This window comes from Pituophis catenifer, unplaced genomic scaffold (genome assembly GCF_029215685.1).
Source record: "Pituophis catenifer annectens isolate HBS135680 unplaced genomic scaffold, rPitCat1.0.hap2 SCAF_3, whole genome shotgun sequence".
NCBI lineage: Eukaryota > Metazoa > Chordata > Lepidosauria > Squamata > Colubridae > Pituophis > Pituophis catenifer.
In genome coordinates, this window is record NW_027256883.1 from 71,932,845 (window position 1) to 71,950,355 (window position 17,511).

General features: G+C 38.9%; 1 protein-coding gene across 1 annotated transcript in view; it reads right to left on the minus strand.

Moving 5' to 3' along the window:
- Positions 1-17,511, minus strand: part of FARS2 (phenylalanyl-tRNA synthetase 2, mitochondrial) — a 225,131-nt gene that overhangs the window by 161,644 nt on the left and 45,976 nt on the right. The window contains exon 3 of the mRNA XM_070942527.1: positions 10,254-10,886. Coding sequence (XP_070798628.1) covers positions 10,254-10,868 — 615 coding nt within the window. The 5' untranslated portion in view covers positions 10,869-10,886. The remainder of the gene's footprint in view (positions 1-10,253; positions 10,887-17,511) is intronic.

The window sequence follows — 17,511 nt, forward strand, 5'->3', positions numbered from 1 at the left end:
TTTTAACATTTATAAATAATTTGATATAATCACCACTTTGGAACAATGGTGGTTATTTCTTTTCATAAGATCATCTATATTTCAGATAATAATAATTAGCAGTGAAATCTATATACATATTATTGTTTTAGAGTTTTGTGGTGATCTACGATTATTTCTCAAGATGAAACAACAACTTTAGCCTTATAAAGTCAATTCATTATTTAATCAATGAAATAATGAATTCTCCTTAAGGGCGCCAGTCGTTCACCGCTACTAACTCAACCTACCTACATTGGCTGTTTTCTAATATTTGGTTGCTGAATCTAGCACATGTAATATGTCAGTTTTCCTTTAAATGAGGAAGAATCCATAATTAAATCAATCTACTCATTCTGAACCTAATGTAGGACAGCCTCCTTACCTGATGGATTAACAATGACAATCATGCACAACTTGTGCACGAAGGAGAATATTTCCTACCATTTTAATTCACTGTTTGACACACATACAAAATAAAAACCCTGTAAGATCACACCTGGTCCTCCACTGTCATTGAATGAGCAAGTACTCAGGTTGCTGTGTTAATAATAGAATACCTTCTGCTGCTTACAGCCAGGATTTTTAGTTTAGGAAGAAAACAACACAAATTACTTCGGACATGAAGCTACATCACCTTTCAATGTAATCACTGAATCTTTCAATCCAGAGCTCACCAAATGTAGAAAGCTGAGATTGTTTGTATTATATGAATTCAGTCAGCAAACTCCAATAGCTAAAAGGCTTTCAGAAAGGGTGTGACCCATCTTTCAAAAGGTGTAATCCATTTTTTAAAAAAAAAATATTAACTCACAGTTAATATGTTAATATTTACTTCCGGTGTTCAGTATACTTTAGTTGATTGCCCTTTCAAGGCAATCTGATAAAACTCAGTTCTGATTGATTTCTCATGCTTTAAACTCCTAATTTGGATGAGATAGTTTTCTACTTCTATATGCCTTAAAATGTACTAGAAATGTTTCACTAGCAGTGATTTAGCTGTGCCCAAGAGTAAGGGCCTGGAAGCTAGTGGAATTATCCTTACTCCCAGGCAGCTAAGTGTCTTATATTCTTGGGGTCTTCCCTTTTTTAAGATCAGAAGAAAAGAGATGCTGACACTAAGTGTTTAAATTCTGTGTATACTGCTTTACCTCAAAAGGAATTCAGCAATGAAAAGAGAACCTCCTTTATTCCATTGCAAGTATCATCAATATCCTGAGGGCACAAGATACGGTATATCATGTTGAAACTTTAGCAATACAAAGATAAAAAAAACAATACTCTTATGACATTAAAATGCCCTCCACCTGTATTACTCTATCAGCTTTTGCTGTCTCTCAAACACAAATCTGAAGTGCTGTGAGGTGAAATGCTACCCAACTACTATAAAAGTGGAAAAGAAGAATCTCAATCCAAGTTTATATGTACAAAATAGAATTTTCAGATGGCCATTAAGCAGAATTATTGCTCTATAGTGATCTCTCAGACAATAGCCATGTGACAAATGTGGTATCTATGGAATGATGAACAAACTCAATATTATGATGAATTGTTATATTGAGATTGGCTTAACTACAGTTGCTACAAACCATCATCCCCTTTCATTTAAATCAAATCTGGAACTTGGTTCAAAGTATGGTTTCAGATGAAAAGAGAAGGACTTACTCAAAAGCTGAAACCCCTTTGCAATGGCCAATCCATGAAGTAGTCATGCAATCTAATTCAGAACATGCCTAGAAAAGTTTATTGGTGAAATTACCTGCTCTTTCACATTCTCTCTCTCTGGAAAAGGTAGCAAATACCATCTAATGCAACAGCAGCATGTTTCTATTTCAACAACTGACAATAATAAGAAGGGGGAAAAATGCATCTAGCTAAGAAAAGTATCAAATTCCTATGATTTCCTACTTCATCCTTAATGGCTTGGGATCAGGTTATCTGAGGGACCATCTCTTGCCGGTCACATCCACCTGACCCAGTGGTGGGATTCAGCCAGTTCTCTCCGGATCGCGCAAACTGGTAGCAGTGATGGCGGGAGGCTCTACCCCCCCCAACCTGACATAACGCGTGCCTACTGCACATGTGCAGAAGGCCATGCGCATGCACAGTCAAGGCACATGTGAGTGGAGCACGCACATGAGCACACTCATATTTGTGAACCGGTAGGGAAGGTAAGTGAATCCCACTGCTGACCTGACCCGCCAGAGCGGGGAGGAAAAGAATATTGCGGGTCCCGTCGCCTAAGGAGGTACATGTGGCGGAACCCAGAAGAAGGGCCTTCTTTGTGGTGGTTCCCTCCCTCTGGAACATCATCCCTCTGGAAATTAGACTGGCCCCACTCTGACATTCTTTTGGAAGGCCCTGAAGATGTGGTTCTGCCACCACGCCTGGGGAACCCAGAGCGGGATGGAGCCTATTAAATGGCTGGTATGAGTGTGTTGTGGTCAGGGGTGGGGTGTTATTATTTTATTATTTTATTTCTTTTATGTTGTGTTTTTATCTCCTGCAAGCCGCGTTCAGTCACTGTGAGCGAGTGTGTGTGTATGTATGTATGTATGTGTATTAAATATATATATAATTTTTTTAAAATAAATAAATCTGAATTTTCCTTAAAAGAATTCCATTCCCCACCTTCCTTCTCTACCTCTACTGACTTATCTCTATCACTGAATTTCTACCATTTTCTACATTAATATTTTTTTATTTAGACTCAGTTATGTCACAGTAATGGAAATAGTACCGATAGGTGATCAATACATTATCTGATCTATTAATTTTATATATCTTATGTTATCAGCAGAAAATTATCAAAATAATTATGTCACATCCCCTTAGCAAACCTTACCCAAAGTTTACAAAAAGGGCATCGCCTAAATTAAACCAGTGTTTTTAGTCTGCAGTATGCTATCAAACTTTGTGTTCCCATTAGCTCCCTCTGGTGGAAAAAATAATGTAGGTTATATTTAATATGAGATGGAAGGGGTTAGATATACAGTCTTTCCAAGTTACAGTTTTAAAAAATTGTATGATACATTCAGACAAATAACTCCATGGTTTAAAAGTCAGCTATTTAAAATTTGACTTCCACAACTGCTGGTCCAATTATTTTGGGAGCATAATTCTTTCTGTTGTCAAGATTTAAAGCAAATTTCCGACAACACACCACAGCAGGTGGTAGTACTTAGCAGAACCTGGAGCATCTTGAAAAAAGCTAGAGATGGAAATATTAAGTACTTAGATAGGAGCTTACTGGAAATCCCAGGGTAACTGAGTCGACTAGGAATTTGAAAAACATTCTAGAACACAGTGGCAAACCATTTATTTACTTGTCAATAAAACTTCATGGATATCTCTATATTATCACCAGAAATCAAGCTTGCCTTAAGGGAGACTTTATTTTTGACTCACCTTCAATACTCATTACTCTCTTGCAGCTTCTTCAGCTCTTTCAGCAGGAAATAAAAACACTGAAGTTTATTATGTTTTGCAGCCTGGAACTTTCTCTACATTGGGTGTTATTTCATACATGTTGATATAAATTATCTAATTTAATTTAATTTAATTTAATTTCCAATTTATATACCGCCCTTCTCCCTGAGGACTCAGGGCGGTGTACAGCCAAGATAAAAAACATAGAATACAAATATTAAAACATTTAAAATATATATAAATTTTGGCCCGAAGTTAAGAATCACAAACTAATTAAAAGAATTTAAAAATTTCTTCTAAGCCAACCCGGCTTGCTGAAAAAGATAGGTTTTCAGGGAACGACGGAAGGCATTGAGGTCATGGATTCTTCTTATCTCCGGGGGCAACTGATTCCAGAGGGTGGGAGCCCCCACAGAAAAGGCCCTCCCCCTGGGGGCCACCAGCCTACATTGTTTGGCTGATGGCACCCTGAGGAGGCCCTCTCTGTGGGAGCGCACGGGTCGATGGGAGGTCGTCGGTAGCAGCAGGCGGTCTCGGAGATAGCTAGGCCCTATGCCATGGAGCGCTTTAAAGGTGATAACCAACACCTAATCAAATCCCAGATTGCCACTGTGGGGTCCTTGGTGCCCTCTGAGCTTGGTTCTTTTCTTGTAGACATTTCATTACCCAAACCAATTAAAATCATCAATGCTATTAGAGTTGTGGTTGGAATGCAATATTGCAGGCTAACTCTGGCCACTGCCAGGAGTTTGACCTTTACAGGCTCAAGGTTGACTCAGCCTTTCATCCTTCCAAGGTTGGTAAAATGAGTGTCTAGATTGTTGGGGGCAATATGCTGACACTGTATAGTGCCCAGAGAGTGCTGAAAAGTACTATGAAGCGGTATATAAGTCTAAGTGCTATTGCTAGTCCTAGACTAGCATGATGACCCCTCAGTTCAATCCTGAGCTACAAATATTCTCTTTTATTGATTGTCACTGTATTTACTATTGATTGGATTAGACACAGATTGGATTAGATGAAGAACTGGGTTTTCAGACTCGGAAGCCTGTAATCCTGGGAAAGATGAAAGCAAAGAGAAAAAGAGGACAGCCAACAGCAAAATGGCTTGATTATAGTAGCAAAGCTACTTCCAAAGCTATTGGAAAACATGAAGGACCAACTCAGGGAGAGATCAATCTGGAGAATATTTATGTGGTCGCTAACATGATACCAGCTTGATATCATATCATTTTTATCATCATCATCATCATCTATAGCTGTACTTCCTGAGCTAAAATGTTTTAACTTTTCACTTGAAGTTTGAAGTTTATTAGATTTCTATACCGCCCTTCTCCCGAAGGACTCAGGGCGGTGCACAGCCATATTAAAACACATAGATTTATAAAATTTAAAACCAATTAAAATCGAATAAAAAAATTTGGCCCGCGAATTAAACCATACACCCATTATAAAATTCTTACTAGGCCAGTCCGGCTTGCTGGAACAAAAGGGTCTTAAGGGCGCAGTGAAAAGTACATAGGTCGGGGATCATACGAACCTCTAGGGGCAGCTCATTCCAGAGGGCTGGTGCCCCCACAGAGAAGGCTCTCCCCCTGGATGTCATCAGTCGGCATTGTTTGGCCGACGGCACTCTGAGGAGCCCCTCTCTGTTGGGAGTGTATTGGCTGGTGGGAGGTTGTTGATGGCAGAAGGCGGTCTTCCGCCTTCTTCCAAAAACAAAAGCTCCTCTTACATGGGAACTGAGGGAATCAATACAATTATTACAATTTCCAAAATCTGAGAATATTTTTAAAGGAATATGTCAGTTTTGGAAGCCATTTTTTTTTCTTTTAGCTTCCTGACTGCCACATTTTTTTAGCCTGGGAATTTGGGAGGGGGTATTTTGTTGGAGCAGTGGCAATTTATCCACAACAACATTCTTTACTCTGGAAATCAAGGACGTTTGCCTGCACCTGGATGGGAGTGACTGGGGATTGTCTCAGTTGCGTTTGAAGAATGGATTGGATCATGTGATGAACGTCTGGGTGTTGAGCAGGGTTGTGAACGTTCAACTGGGCGGGGAAAACCTGGAAGCTTTCAGATTCGGGTTTTCCCAGATGTGCAAACATTACATCTCTAATAAAGTGGAAGTTTGAGGAACTTATTGCCGTGGAGTTTTATTTTATTGGAGGTCTTTTTTGGAACCCTGACAGAATATGTAAGAAATTACACTGAAATTACACAAAGCACTGTCCCTAATATTTTTAGGGAAAACTAATTTATTTGCTTAATTAAGAAATGTGCACATGTTTAGAAGCATTCAACTTGAGACGATAGTACGTTGAAGTAAAATTATTTATGACAAATAGACCAGAAAAAAAGAGAGGGGTAGAAAGGGGGACGGGGGTAAAGAGAAGCATGCACAGGAATACATTCTGCTCCTTTCTTCTAATGTTTTGTAGATGCATTTTTCAGCTCTTCCTCCTCTCTTTAGTGATCTAATTTTGCATAAAAGAGAGGTTATAGAAGTTCAAAGAACAACAGAAAAATAGAGCGTTCTATAATATGCCAGAAGTGCTAGGGAGAAAAACAAATTGGCAACCAGTACTGGGTTTTTTAATAGCTTCCCAGTTTATTGAATGCTATGATTCTGTTTCAATATGGAAATGTATTTTAGAGTTGATGCATTACATTATTGCATATATCAAATATTTACTCATGAAGCAGAAACTGCCACAGCACATTTTCCTGAAGACATTTAACAACATAAGACTATCATGCTGCGCCACGCCAAAGTTGTCTAGTTGCTTATTTCAATAAAATGCTGAAAGGAAGCAAATGTGCAAGTTATGAGTTGAATATTTAGTCCATCTTCCCAACTATTGGGAGATATCTTGTCTCAGGTACCAGAAGCAATATAAATCTTGATTAGTAGTCAGTGATAGGTTTTTATCCCATGAATTAAAAGCTTGTCACCACAATGTGTATCTCCTTGCATTCTGTAGTTTAGCTACAGTGTGTAGTTCTGTAGTTTAGTTTAGCTTAACCCCCACACATGCACGTGCACCCCCCACATGCACCCCCCCACCCCCTGTATGCATACTACCCCCGCACAGGCATGACAGAGACCCGAAGACCAGCTAGCCGGTGGGAGGCACGAGCTGAACTGGGGCTACACCTCGCATGCCATCAGAGAGGGCACCATGTGCCACCTCTGGCATGTGTGCCATAGGTTCGCCATTATGGCTCTAGCAGATAACTTAAGAGAAATTTCTCTGAGGCATAAGTATTCAGTTCAGTTCCCATTAATCCCATTTATTAAGTCACCCAAGAGCAAAACAAAATAAATTTAAAAATGCCAGTTGTCTTTCAAATTAGAATATCCAGCAACTATCTGAAACGTTTGTTCTATTGAACGTAACACCTTACATGCGCATTAATAAATGGCATGCTTAATTAGAGCAAAGTAGAAACACCAAAAATTAACCAAGGGTTAGATATAAAAACAAACTGAACCATACATGAGCATTAATAAATGATATGTTTAACTAGATCAAAGCAGTTATAGGAGCATCAAAATTTAACTGAGGGTTAGATGTAACAACAAATTAATCCATCCCTGTTTTCGGTTCTGTTTTGAGCCTTCCAGTCAGTCTCAGACTAGTCCTTAAATTTTTTTGTCAAGATTTTCAGAAGTAGCTTGCCATTGCCTTTTTCCTAGGGCTGGAAAAGTTTGGTTTAAGATCACCCAGCTGGATTTATGTCTAAACTAACCTCCCAATCTCCCAGTTTCTAGCCTGGTGCCTTAACCACTGCACCAAACTGAATCTCAAATACAAATATAATTTGGTATTCATGAAATATAAAAAACCAAATAAACAATAATGACCTAACCTACAAAAATTAAAAGTGCTGAACGTCTTTGCTAGGATTGTGTCATGCTTTGGACTTGATTCTGAAGAGGTGCTTCAGAACACATGGGAGTGCTAACATACCACCTGTCTGTAACTCATTAAAGCAGCCACATCTGTTTCCTAGGCTTATTGGAAAAACTGTAACAGAAAAAGAAGGCTGCAAGCAGTCATTTAATAGTGAAGAACTATAGGTTCATCACCTGGGGGCTTTAGTAAAGAAAATATTAATAACAACCATGAGGGATAAAAAGCAAAACATATAAAGAGAAGAATCTGATTATAGTCTACTATTATCAACAAGTATTCCCATATTCATCCAGTTCTGGCTCTTTTTCTAGTCATCATGTGGTGAGAACATATGCCACATTAAGCTTCTTCACAGAAAAGTGAGATATGATCCAAAGAAATACCTTTCTTATCCTTTGAGAAACTGCCAAGATGAAGTCTTAGTCCAATGAGGAGACCAAATCAGTGTTAACATAAACTCAAAACAATCCCAGCAATACCATGGTTTTGAAATATGGAATGGGTCTCCTCATCATACATCGTACAATTTACTATATTTTTTTTTACCATATAACCGTTGTTCTCATAAAAGTAACACAAAAGCCAATTAGACACTGATCTAATAACTTTTCCTATTGTTGGTTTTGACAGCATAAGGTCATGCTAAAAATTGCCAATTCCATATTTACTGGCACTTCACCCACTAGTGATAAGTCCATGAGCCCATGTAACCCATTAGTCAGGTAAGCAACAATAGGTGTGTAAAAAAGGAAGGGGGGGGACAGCAATCCAAGAACCACTCTGGAGGAAGGGATACCACTTCCTAGGTTCCACTTTCTCTTCTCTTTTCTCCCAACACAATTGCCATCTCTGTGATTAGTGTCTCCTATCCTGGGCCAGCCACACAGCCTTTACTCTGATTGTCAAACCAGCCTAGTGAAAAATGGCCTAGGGAGAAATAAAAGACCCTATCTCCCATGCCTTGTTAGGAAAACAAAAGTGTTTAATGAAGGAGAAAAGCAACAACATAAACAGCTGTTCCAACATAACCTAGCCTGCAGGCTTATATTTGCAACACGTTGTAAACTGGTAAATGCATGTTTAAAACCAATAATATAACTTAATGGTAGCAATATATTGTAGCAATATATTGTTTCATCTCTAATTCTTTTAAAAGTGTCGGCTAGAACAAACTAATCATTAACTAGGTCAGTGATGGCTAACCTTTTTGCCATTGCGTGCCAGGAAGGGGGGGTCAGGGGAGGTTCACGCGCATGCCCACACCCATAATTCTATGTGCCCCACCCTGCCCGTTTTTCTTTCTCACCTGGCTCCAGATCCTCTCTATGCATCTGGGAAGGGCGAAAACAGCTTTCCCCGCCCCCTCGGAGGCCCTCCGGAGGCTCAAAATGGCCCATTTCCCAACTTCCAGTTGGACAAGAAGTTGCTGTCCCCAGCCTCCAGAGACTCCTAGATCATGATAATACACTAAAGACATGCTTGATCGTGATAGCTCAAGATCCAAAGAGGATATGAGGACAATAGTTAATGTCCAGAAACTTCTGGGTATGCATCAAAAATTTACTTTTCAATTTTAACTACAAGCCTCTATGGCTAAGATACCTTTGTAACTTTTAGGAATGCCTCTCATAAGAATTACACAATAAAAGATGGACAACCCATATAGTAAGCTTTCATCAACAATAGTTGATCAAATGCTTTAAGAAATCTAAAACAGGACATTAACTACCCTCCATTATTTCTCACCCAAGAAGCTTTAGTCACTGGTCAAACTTAGTTTTTGTTATGTTTTAAACCTTTGTAACGTTTTGCCAAGTGGATCACATCACTGTGTATTTCTTATCTCTAAAAAAGGAAAAGTCACTCCACTTACTAGACCAATTTGGTGTTCCAAACCTCAAATAATCAAGAGAGAAAGTGGAGGGTCTTAATATAAAATAAGAGTTGTACATTTTAAATGTTTCCAATAATTCCTGTAGCAAGTTGAATCCCTCGATTTACTTTTCAAAACCCAAACAGCAGCAATATAATTATAAACTGTAAATTGTGCAATCCTCTTTTTAAAAAAATGTATTTGCCCAGCAAAGTGCTTAACAAAATTGCCTCAGAAAACATCAGATGTTAATATACAGCAATAATAACTCAATCACTCTCAGGAGAAAAGTCATCTAATGAATGAATTTGGAAATAAGACAAAATGAGAGACTCTATGAACATTTCCTTGGCATAAACTATTAGGACTATATGATCCAGGAGTACATGTTTCATGCAAATGTAGCTAATCAAGCCAAAATCACTGCATGATTCTATTAAAGAAATTAATAAGGAGGAAAAATATTTGTCCTCCAAGAAACAAATCATATTATAAGCACAGCCAATGTAATTTTCTATGTAATGGTTTTGTCACAAGACAGAAGCTGATTATCAGAGCAGTCAGCCCCTTGTATATCAAATACAGTACATTCCATGTTTTCCATTGCTGAGAAAGTTATTTCTCGTATAGCATTTGCATACAATATTAAAATATAAATGTAGTTCTAATTCTGGGGTAGAAGACTTTTAGCCTTCCAAGTATTGTTGGCTCTTAGTTCCTCATCATGGCTATCCTGGCCTAAATTTATAGGAGGTGCAGTTTAGAAGCATCTAAGGAACACCAAAGATCACCTACTCCTAACTTCACACATGCATTTGAAGTTTATAACCTGCATACGGTATTAAACTATGAATGTAGTTCTAACTCTGCGGTAAACATGTAAAATCCAAAGCCAAATCTGTGTATTAGTTGAGAGGGTAAAACCGATAGATTGTAAAACTGGAGAAAGCTTTTCTAGAAAATATTTTAATTCAAGTTTATCTTAATGATCAGAGAAAAATCAGACTTACTTCATGGCTGGAGAAGAGTCGTACTCCTTCCATTTGATGGAAGATTGGATAATGGGTGCTATCAACCTGATCACGACGATAAACATCTCCCACAACCAAAAATGCATCAAGTCCAGCATGTATCAAATCCCATTGGTGGGCAGATGTATGAGCTCTTAGCATGTGAGTATGATTTAAGTAATAGTTATCCCCTTTCTTCCTGCTCAGATGGTCTTGTGGAATAAGCAGTCTATCAAAGTTTTGTTCTACTGTGACCACAGGAGACAAATCATCATAGACGGAAAACAGTGGGTTCCGAGAACGTACCAAGTACTGCTTGTAGAAGTGGTTTTTCACACGTTCCTTAATCAACCACAAAGGATGATTCCTTTGGTTGTGCAAGTTTTTCCCCACCTTGGAAATAATTTTCTTGGTAACATTACTGTAGTTATCTGAGAGATACGTATGGCCAAGAAGTTCCACTGCATTTGTAGGAAGGGCTCTGGCAGCAAAATCTGACGATATATTTTTATAGCAGGCATGGCTAAAACTGGCAGGTCTTTTTATCTGAAGTCCCCATGGTAAAACCACTTTGATGCAATGGATCACTTGTATTACATTTCTGGATGTAGCCATTAGAGTGTCCTTCTTGTGCTGTTAGTAGGAGAAAATCAAACAGACTATTATTTCCTGCAATATAAAAATGAAAATAGTAATAGCACTTAGGCTTATATACTGCTTACCAGTGTTTTACAGCCCTCTCTAAGGGGTTTACAGAGTCAGCATATTGCCCCCAACAATCTGGGTCCTCATTTTAGTGACCTCGGAAGGATGGAAGGTTGAGTCAACCTTGAGCCAGTCAGGATCTAAAGAATCGAACTCCTGGCAATGTGAACAGAGTTAATCTACAATACTGCATTCTAACCACTGCAGCACCATGGCTCTTGGAAAAAGTATTTTCCATAAAATAGCTAAACTTTAGCTCATTCAATCCCAAAGAGAAGTTTATGAAATAGTTCCATTACAATTTGTACATTATTATAACATTATTCATGCTTTGTGTGTGTGTGTGTGTGTGTGTGTGTGTGTGTGTGTGTGTGTGTGTGTATATATATATATATATATATATATATATATATATATATATATATATATATATATATATTCCCCCAAATATACAACTGCTGATAGTCTAATGACTAACAATATAATAGTAGACATGGTGTCTCAAAAGAAATTTCAACAAACTTCCAAACTGTATTTACAATTGAAATCTAAACTGGTAAATAAGAAACTCCTGTTTCAAAATAGGCTTTTCAAACTTTTACTCTAGTGCCAGAGGGACAAATTTCATGTGGTCTTAACAATATGACTTAACACATTTGTGATACTGAACAAGATCAATTCAAGACCAGAAAGGTATTTTTAGATATTTACTAAGATCTACACTTCTGCAACATTTTTTTCCCATTCTTTGATGCCTCCTTGTCAAGTTTACAAACAGTTACTGTGTTTCTCTGAAAATAAAATCCAGTCTTATTTTCTTTTTGGCCCCAAAATAAGCATGATGGCTTATTTTCAGGGAAACACGATTTCAGGGTGATCAGCCCAGCTGGGCACCCCGCCCCCGGCACACACACAAGAGCTGGTAATTGTATGGGGACCAATGGTATCCAGGAGCAGCTGCAGCCTGCCGGTCCCTCTGTCAGCGCACTCTGTCAGAGTGCAGAAGGAGGGCAATCCCAACATGCCGAGTGGAAGGCAGATAATCCTGGTGCACCATGAGTGCTGCAGGCAAGCCAAGAGGTGCAAAGATGAGCCTACTGCAGCTGCCCACCGCTCTGTCCCACCGCTGCTCGGCTTTCCCACGGCCTGCACATCCAGATCACCTGCTTCTCCCCCACACCTCTGCCTCTGCCGGTGTCACTGCACAAAGTGACAGTCACCACTGCACGAAGACGAGCCTCCCGCAATTGCCCACCACTCCGGCCCACTGCTGCTCGGCTTTCCCGCAGCCTGCGCGGTGCATCTCCATCACTTGTCTCTCCCCCGTGCTTCTGCCTCTGTCTGCTGCCAGTGTTGCCATGCAAAGACAAGCCTCCCGCAGCCAGCTGGCCCTCCAGCCCACTGCTGCTTGGCTTTCCCGCAGCCCACCCAGCGCATCCGGATCACCTGCCTTGCGCTTCTGCCTCTGTCTGCTTGCACAGGTTCTCAATTCACCTGTGTTGCACAGGCTGCAGCTGCTGCCAGGCACCATCAGCAAACATGCGCTCACCACCTCATATTTTCGAAGAAACACGGTATGTTTTGAAATATTCCATATAGAATTTTTTTTCAGGAAACTAAAGCTAGCAAAAATTGCATCAGCCAACTTACTCTATTTCCTAAACTGATCTTGTATACAAGATCAAAATGCTACCAAAGCATGTCCGCCTGTTTTTGTCATCTGCTCAACCTCTATGTGAGCAAAGAATTTCCACTAGTATAACAAATGTTAAAAACAAAATAATAAACATATGATAAATATACTAAAACTGGGCAGTTACCAAGCTGCTTAGCAACTTGGGAACTATATATTCTATTTAGCATAGAAAAGGTGTGTGGGTGTAATGCTGTAAATATTGTAGTTAATGCTATATTAGACTCTCTAAATCAGTATTCGACTAGCTGGTGTTCTCTAAATATATTGGGTTGCAAATTCCCATCATCTCAGAACAACACTAGTATTGTTATTTAAGAAATCCAGAGGATGCAACATTGAGGTTTAAATACAGTCTGATTAAAATGAAACATAACTATGTGACAAATGATTTATGAGTCATGTACAGTCTTCTGAGACCTGCCAAATTTCTGAAAAATCTCAGCATCATAAAAACTGACATTCTTAAGACACCATAAATTACATTAATAATTACCACCGAGTTATTTCTGGGAAAATACACTGGTTTAGTTTCCCAAAAGACAGTCCTACAAAAGAATTCTCATTCTTTAGGAGCCGTGGTGGGCCAGTGGTTAGATTGCAGTATTGCAGTCTGACTCTGCCCACAGTCAGGAGTTTGATCCGGTTGGCTCAAGGTTGACTCAACCTTCCATCCTTCCAAGGTTGGTAAAATGAGGACACAGATTGTTGGGGGCAATATGCTGACTCTGTAAACGGCTTAGAGAAGCTATAAAGCACTACGTAAGTCTAAGTGCTATTGCTATTTACTAAATTTGATGCTACATTCTTTAAACTACACAGAAATTGATATTCTTAGGAAATGTAGTGCACACATAAGAAAAGCCCAATGGAATCATGCCAAAAGTCATATTGGATAGAAATCTTGGAATTTGTAATTAAATGCAGTTGGAGACACCAAGTTGAGAATTCCAACATTCTCTTTCCATGGTTGAAAATCTGATGGGTGTGAGAAACTCCAAAACACACAAAAGTACAGTTTCCCACTCCAGTGTTATCTGGAGATATATATAATCCATGAGATAATCTATAGCAATAACAACTAACAGCTTTTCCTTTGTGTATTTGTTGAATCTTACATTAAAGCCATCCTAGTTGGAAGACAAAAGATTACTACATCCTGTGGTATATTGGGTTAAGAACTAGATCTAGCAAGGAGAAAAAGGCAGAAGAATCAAATAATAGCTTCCACTATAAATAAGGCTTGTATCTTCCCCTTGACAATTGTTAGGTTTCCTCTTAACAGTGTTTTTAGTTCTTCCAATAACTGCATTTATCAGAGAGCTGTATCCTTGGACACTACCTAAATAGTTTCTATTTCTACTCTTGGACAGGAGAAGAATGATACAACCTGGGGGAGAAAAAGTCTTCTTCTATCCCCTACATTTTGCTTCCTGTGGCAAAGCAGTATTTATTTTGTTAGAAATACCATAAATCTTCTAAATTTATAATAGGGATGAATAAGTATATTTGAAAAGCTCATCCTCATCATGCCAAAAAGATAAACTTTGGGTTCTTAAATAGAAGGGGCCCTTGGTGCCCTCTGAGCTTGCTTGTTTTCTTTTATTACCCAAACTAGGTAACATCATTAGTGTTAGTAGCTATTAGTACTGATTATGCTACTTAGTTTGGGTAATGAAATGTCTATAAAAAAAAAACAAGCAAGCTCAGAGGGCACCAAGGACCCTCATGTCAACCCTGAGGTACACATATTCTCCCTTAGAGTTCTTAAATAGAAATTATATTCTCCCTTAGAATTTATTTTCTTAGATGTGGGGATAACTTATATTAAAATTTTTCTTATATCATCCTTTCTACTTTTTTTAATTCACAGCCCAGACCCTCAATTTTGCATGTTTTCCTTCCGTTCCACCATTGCTTTACTTATTTTGAAACAAGGCCAAGGAAGGCAAACTTGCTTGATAGAAATGCATTGTAACTGAAAAGCTGAGATAAGGAGAAGCAAAGCAAGAAAACACACTTCCTGCTTCCATATAAATTATGTAAAGGGACCAAAGTATGGAACTAATGATGTTCTGAGTGACAGATAATACTGATCAATCCTGACAAAATAGGTGGATCATCTGTCCAAGAAGATTGTGTTCAACGTATTCTAGAATATCTCAAGTCCTCCTAATGGATCATGTCCGTATTATGAAATGGCCCTAGATCTAACTTCGTGCTGTCACTATGCTTTCTGAAGCAGTGACTTATACACTTTACCCGAGGCTTAAACTTTAACTTGGCCAGACAGATCGTATTTGGTCAGCTTAATCCACTGTGTGTCACTACTTACAATAATTTTCAAACCAATAAATTAATGCTTGCTTTTAAAGCTCTATGCAATGTGAGATATGGTAAGTTAAAGAGATACCTATCCCCATGTTAATTGTCTGCTCATTAAAATAATCTGCTTTTCTCTCTAAGCCATGTGAAATTATTAATGACAAAAAATAGAGAGGCAACCTTCCCTTTGTATAGCTTATATCTAATTTATAGAATTTCTTTTGAGGGGGACAATCAGCTAACTGCTATTCTTTATTAATGCCAGAACTTTTCACTCTCCCAGGAGTTAAAAATGCCTTGCTTTTGTTTTTTACTGTTCCAAGTCTGAACTTGTTTAAACTGATGGGTATTTTTAATTATCACATCATATTTTATTTTATTTTACTGGTTTTTATATAAACCAGCCTGACAGCCATTTTTAAGATTCTAGGTGTTTATTTGTTTTTAAAGTATCAAAACTATCACTGCCTTAAAAAGTCAAACCAAATTTCTATTAAGAAAAAAAAACCCCTCTATTTCTTTTTTAATGAAAAGAATGAAGTTTAATACATTTAGGATTTGGATCAAAGACTCCTCAATTATTGAAAGGTGAGGTTAAAATATAGAGTTCCAGATGACTATTAGCTAAGTTATAGCTATAGCTATCAACAGATTTTAAAAAGGCAAAAAAATAAAAAAGGCAAAAAACATAAAAAAAGGGGAGGCAGTAGGATGCATCCACCAGAGAGGAATATTGCCAAAGGGTTCAGTCATGCTTAGCACACAATTAATCAGGTTTAAATCAACTAAGGCCGTGATGGCAAACCTACGGCACGCATGCTGAAAGTGGCAAGCAGAGCCATCTCTCCGGGCATGTCAGCCGTTGCCCGTTGCTCTTCAGGGTTCCGGCGCATGCATGCATGCTGGCCAGCTGGTTTTCGCATAAGTGTTGTGGTTCACCAACAGGTTGTGGAGCTGGCAGCGGAGTCGGACAGCAATGAGGCTGAGGAAGAACATGGGCCAGTCCTGGAGGCTGGGGAAGACCCGGATGAGGGCTCTGCATTGGAGGCAGAGATGGGGCCAGGGCTATCGGGGAGTGATGTGTGGACTCCGGAGCCTCCAGAGGCTGACAGTAGAGAGGCAGAGGTACAGGAGGAGCCTGTTTCTAGTGCACATATGAGAAGAGCTGCCAGAAGGCAAGAGCAGCTAAAGCAAAGAGGACGACTCGGGAGTAGGGCCAAGAGATGATTGGCCCCTCCCATAAGACTTGGGCTCTTTGTCGGAAAACAACGTTGATAGTCTTGCTGCACTTATCTCTTGCCGGCGTCTTCTGCTTTTGAACTTTTGCCAAGAGAAGCCTTTGGCAATTTGCCTAATTATACCAAGATTAGTGATTAGATGAAGAATTTGTGTTATGAAGAGTTTGTTTTAATTTAGTTTGGACTACACTGAGAATGAGTTAATTCTCAGCTGATCTAATAAAGTCTGTTTGTTTTGGAACTGTTTGCATCGATTACTACCTACTTGGGCCTGGGTCACAACAATACGCAGGAGCAGGAGCTCCCCGGCTGCTCTTCCGGTTTCTGTTTCTCCCCCGTGCGTGTGCCAGGGAGCTGCTCTTCTGGTTTCTGGCAGTCCCCTGTGTGCGCGTGCGCTCCCGTTTCGGCACTCGGTGCCAAAAAGTTCTATCTACCCATGGCTTCCGAATGACAGAGTAAAGACAGACTGCTTTATATCTACAGTTTTAAAATCCTTCTTTCCTCCCTAAAGGGACTGGAATCGGCATACGTAATTCCCACAGAAAACAGAAAAACATACAGAATTCACACAGAAAACAGAAAAAGTAAGATCCATCAATCTGATAAATGTTCTACACTCACTAGCTTAAATAGCCCCATCTTTGAGAATGATGGGCATTTCAACACTGTCTAGTTAAAACTTCAATCACAAAGATACATTGTTATTGGCTAGTATTTCATGACCTTAAGGAAAATCCCAGCTGCAACCAGATTTTCGTAGACAAATGTAAACTTTGTGCAAGCGATGATTCAGATTTATAAAGTTATGTAAATGAACCATAATGCTCCAAGTCATTAAAATTTAATATCTGAAAATGAGCAAATGATAATGCTTTGATATAAGGAACATTTATGAACCCAAATAATCACCTCTTTTTTCACGCCTTCAGGAAAATTAGGGATTTTTTAAAATTTAAGTACAATACTCATTACATTATATGCCCATTTCAATTGCAGTTCTAGTAAGCCTCTTTCCAGTTTGTTTGGAAAAATCTGCAAATCACCCAAGATATGCCAAAATGATGTATTTACTTAATATCCCTAAGCACCAAATAGGATAACATGGGTGTGAAGAATTTGAGAGGGGAGAGCAGTTGTCCACATGCTCAGTACTAACAGTCCCATAAGAATTTTTACACTACCAAGATTGCTAAGCATACATAAATTATGTCTTTTTGTGATTTCTTCAGTCAGTCAAAACTGCATGCTAGCATACTGTCAGACTAATATATTGCTGGCTTTGAAGATGCAGTAATTT